Here is a 3,123-nt window from a genome sequence, read left to right as displayed (position 1 = left end):
AGACTGAGTCAGACACCATATAAATAAAAGAATAGTATGGAGAGCAGAAAAACTCCCTAACAGGAGGAGACTCACGCATGGCCTATGAGACAGAGGATCATGAGATTCAATACTGCTTTCCTGCCATCAACTCATCATGTATCAAGGGAAAACGCTCCAGTCATGAATACAATATCATTTATGTGTTTGTATCAGTGCTGTCAGCATGGACTGTGTTTCTGAACCTGCTGGTGATCATCTCCATCTCTCACTTCAAGAAGCTTCACACTCCAACCAACCTGCTCATTCTCTCTCTGGCTGTGGCTGACATGCTTATTGGACTTGTGATGCCCATAGAGGCCACGAGGCTGATTGAGTTGTGTTGGTACTTTGGAGACACTTTCTGTGGACTCTATTCAATATTTATTTGGATGCTTCTCTCAGCATCTCTTAGTAATTTAGTTTTAATTGCTGTTGATCGTTATGTGGCTGTTTGTCACCCTTTACTGTACCCACAGAAAATAACCATGACTAAAACATTAATAAGCATCTGTCTGAGCTGGGTTTGCTCCTCAACTTATAACACTGCCTTTGTAATTAATAACGGTTATTTTGACATTTCACGGAGAACATACATGTGTTATGGAGAGTGTTCTGTTTTTGTGGGTTTTGCTTGGAGAGTCACTGATCTGTTCATGTCTTTTATTTTTCCTTGTATCCTGATCATATCTTTATATTTGAGGATTTTCTATGTTGTACATCAGCAAGTGAAAGTTATAAACACCCTGATGAAGAGTGGCAAATGCGTAAATGAAGGTTCAGTGAGAAGGAAATCTGAGAGCAAAGCTGCTCTGACATTAGGAATCATTGTGACAGTTTATCTGGTTTGTTGGATTCCGGACTATATCTGTTCCATATCAGCAGTTTCTTCCATAACCATGAATGTTTTGACATGGTTCATGTATATGAACTCAGGTCTGAATCCTATGGTCTATGCTTTATTTTACCCCTGGTTTAAAAAGACAGTTAAACACATCTTAACTCTGAAAATATTTCAGCCAGCATCCTCTCTGGTCAATATTTTTTCAGAACATAAATTGTAATTAAACTGATAAAGCCATCATTCTGAGAACAATTTCACAAAAACTGCAATTGTTATAAAGTCATAAAGGTAAATAATCATAATAGTTATAATTTACACTACATGCATTTTAATATTATGTAGTTTGTTTCATTGAGTATCATTGCTTTATAATTATACTCTGTTCAAATGCCGGTTTTGTCAGAATTTAACAATTAAGCAAACTCCTTTCACACAGTAAGTTTAAGTGACAAAATGTTCAGTTGTGTTGCATTAGCTTATTAGGAAAATTGAGCAAGAATCACAAATCTTTTATTAGTCATGCTGAATCTGTGTTGATATAAATCAAAAACACAATGACAAAAGGAGGACAGTCATATAGAACTATGTGTAAGGATCAAATGTATTATAATGGTGGTTCATCACAAAGTGAATAATTAATATTGCTTACAGCACACCTCAGATTAAAACATCTGAAACAAAGTATAACTTCAGATTCACCCAAAAGGCAGGTAGAGGTAAAGCCTAACAATAACAATATTAAATATTTTATTGTAACTTTTCAAGTAGGTTGAAGTAATGTTTATTGTTTCATATAAACTGATGTGAATAAATTAATGCCATACTGTAACTGCTCAACATCACCTCATGTAGGCCGATTTTTTTATGATCCAAACAAAGGCTAAAATTATGCAAACCATAATTACCTAGTTAGTTTTGACAGCTCACACACTTTTGCTTTTATTTATTATTTAATTTTGTATGCCACTTTTGGATTATTTTAGTGGATTGATTAATTTCTATATTTAAATTCTTAAATAATTCTTAAATCACTGACTCTGCAGTAGAAAGCAGTAGCTGTTGCATCAGACTGATGTGTGTGTTTGCCTGTGTTTGTTTTGCACCTTTAATGAATGATTGAGGCACTTGAGGATCATCTCTGCATGTAGCACAGGTGTTAACAGCACCCTCAGGTGCACATTTCATAAATAACAAGCCATGATGTCCATAACAGGGCTGCAGAGTTTACTGTAATCCATTTCTTGATAAAACAACAAAAGCTGTGTGTGTGTGTGTGTGTGTGTGTGTGTGTGAGAAAGAGAGAGACATTTCCACTCATGAGACCCTGTGAGATGCCCAAAGTGTTTATAGTGTTTTCATTTGCAAAGCCATTTTATTTACATTTCAATGTCGAATTACTGAATTAATATTAATCTATTCATTGATTGATTAGTATTGTGCTTTAATATGCAGGTCACTTCAGATTAAATAGATATCATGGAGAAATGCTGTTTCTCATTTTCTGGCAGTTGTTTGTAAAATCAAAAGTACTTTACAATAAGGTTAATTAACATTAGTTCATTAACATTTTTGCCTTGGGTATCATGAATTATTGTACTATATTTTTACAAGATTGATATAATTGTGATACAATTTGATACAATTTTACAAGATTGATATAATATTACATATAATAATGTTTATTTTGTACTAATGTTTATTAATAATTATGCAAAATGTTAAAATGCATTTGTATATTCAGTAATTATGAATTAATATTAATCAAATTTAATAAATGCTGTAAAAGTTATTAACTATTTTTTCCAAATTGAAGACGATGATGAAGGTGAAAATTAGGTAATACCTCTGGATTAGAAGTGCTCCAATAAGTTTTGCCTGGAGAGTCACTGATCTGATTTTGTCCTTTGTGTCTCCTTGTAATCGGATAATAACTTTGTATTTGAGGATTTTCTATGTTGTACATCAGCAAGTGAAAGTTATAAGCTATTGGGGGCCTAATGGTTAGAGAGTCAGACTTGTATCCCGAAGGTTGTGGGTTCGAGTCTCAGGTCCAGCAGGAATTGTCGGTGGGGGGAGTGAATGACCAGCTCTCTCTTCCACCTTCAATACCACGACTGAGGTGAGACCCTTGAGCAAGGCACCGAACCCCCAACTGCTCCCCGGGCGCCACAGCAATATGGCTGCCCACTGCTCCTGTTCACAGTGTGTGTGTGTTTGTGCACTTGAATGGGTTAAATGCAGAGCACAAATTCCAAGTATGG

The 3,123-nt window shown here is 35.1% G+C and overlaps 1 protein-coding gene across 1 annotated transcript; it reads left to right on the top strand.

Moving 5' to 3' along the window:
• Positions 1–62: 62 nt before the first annotated feature.
• On the top strand, positions 63–1,082 carry LOC107730972 (trace amine-associated receptor 13c-like). The gene has a single exon (XM_016541934.1). The coding sequence runs from the start codon at positions 78–80 to the stop codon at positions 1,080–1,082; it is 1,005 nt and encodes a 334-aa protein (XP_016397420.1). The 5' UTR covers positions 63–77.
• The last annotated feature ends 2,041 nt before the right edge of the window (positions 1,083–3,123 follow it).

The sequence above is a fragment of the Sinocyclocheilus rhinocerous genome, unplaced genomic scaffold (genome assembly GCF_001515625.1).
Source record: "Sinocyclocheilus rhinocerous isolate Xijiao unplaced genomic scaffold, SAMN03320098_v1.1 scaffold1330, whole genome shotgun sequence".
In the NCBI taxonomy this organism is placed as follows: Eukaryota; Metazoa; Chordata; class Actinopteri; order Cypriniformes; family Cyprinidae; genus Sinocyclocheilus; species Sinocyclocheilus rhinocerous.
This window is presented reverse-complemented; position numbering and strand designations above follow the sequence as displayed.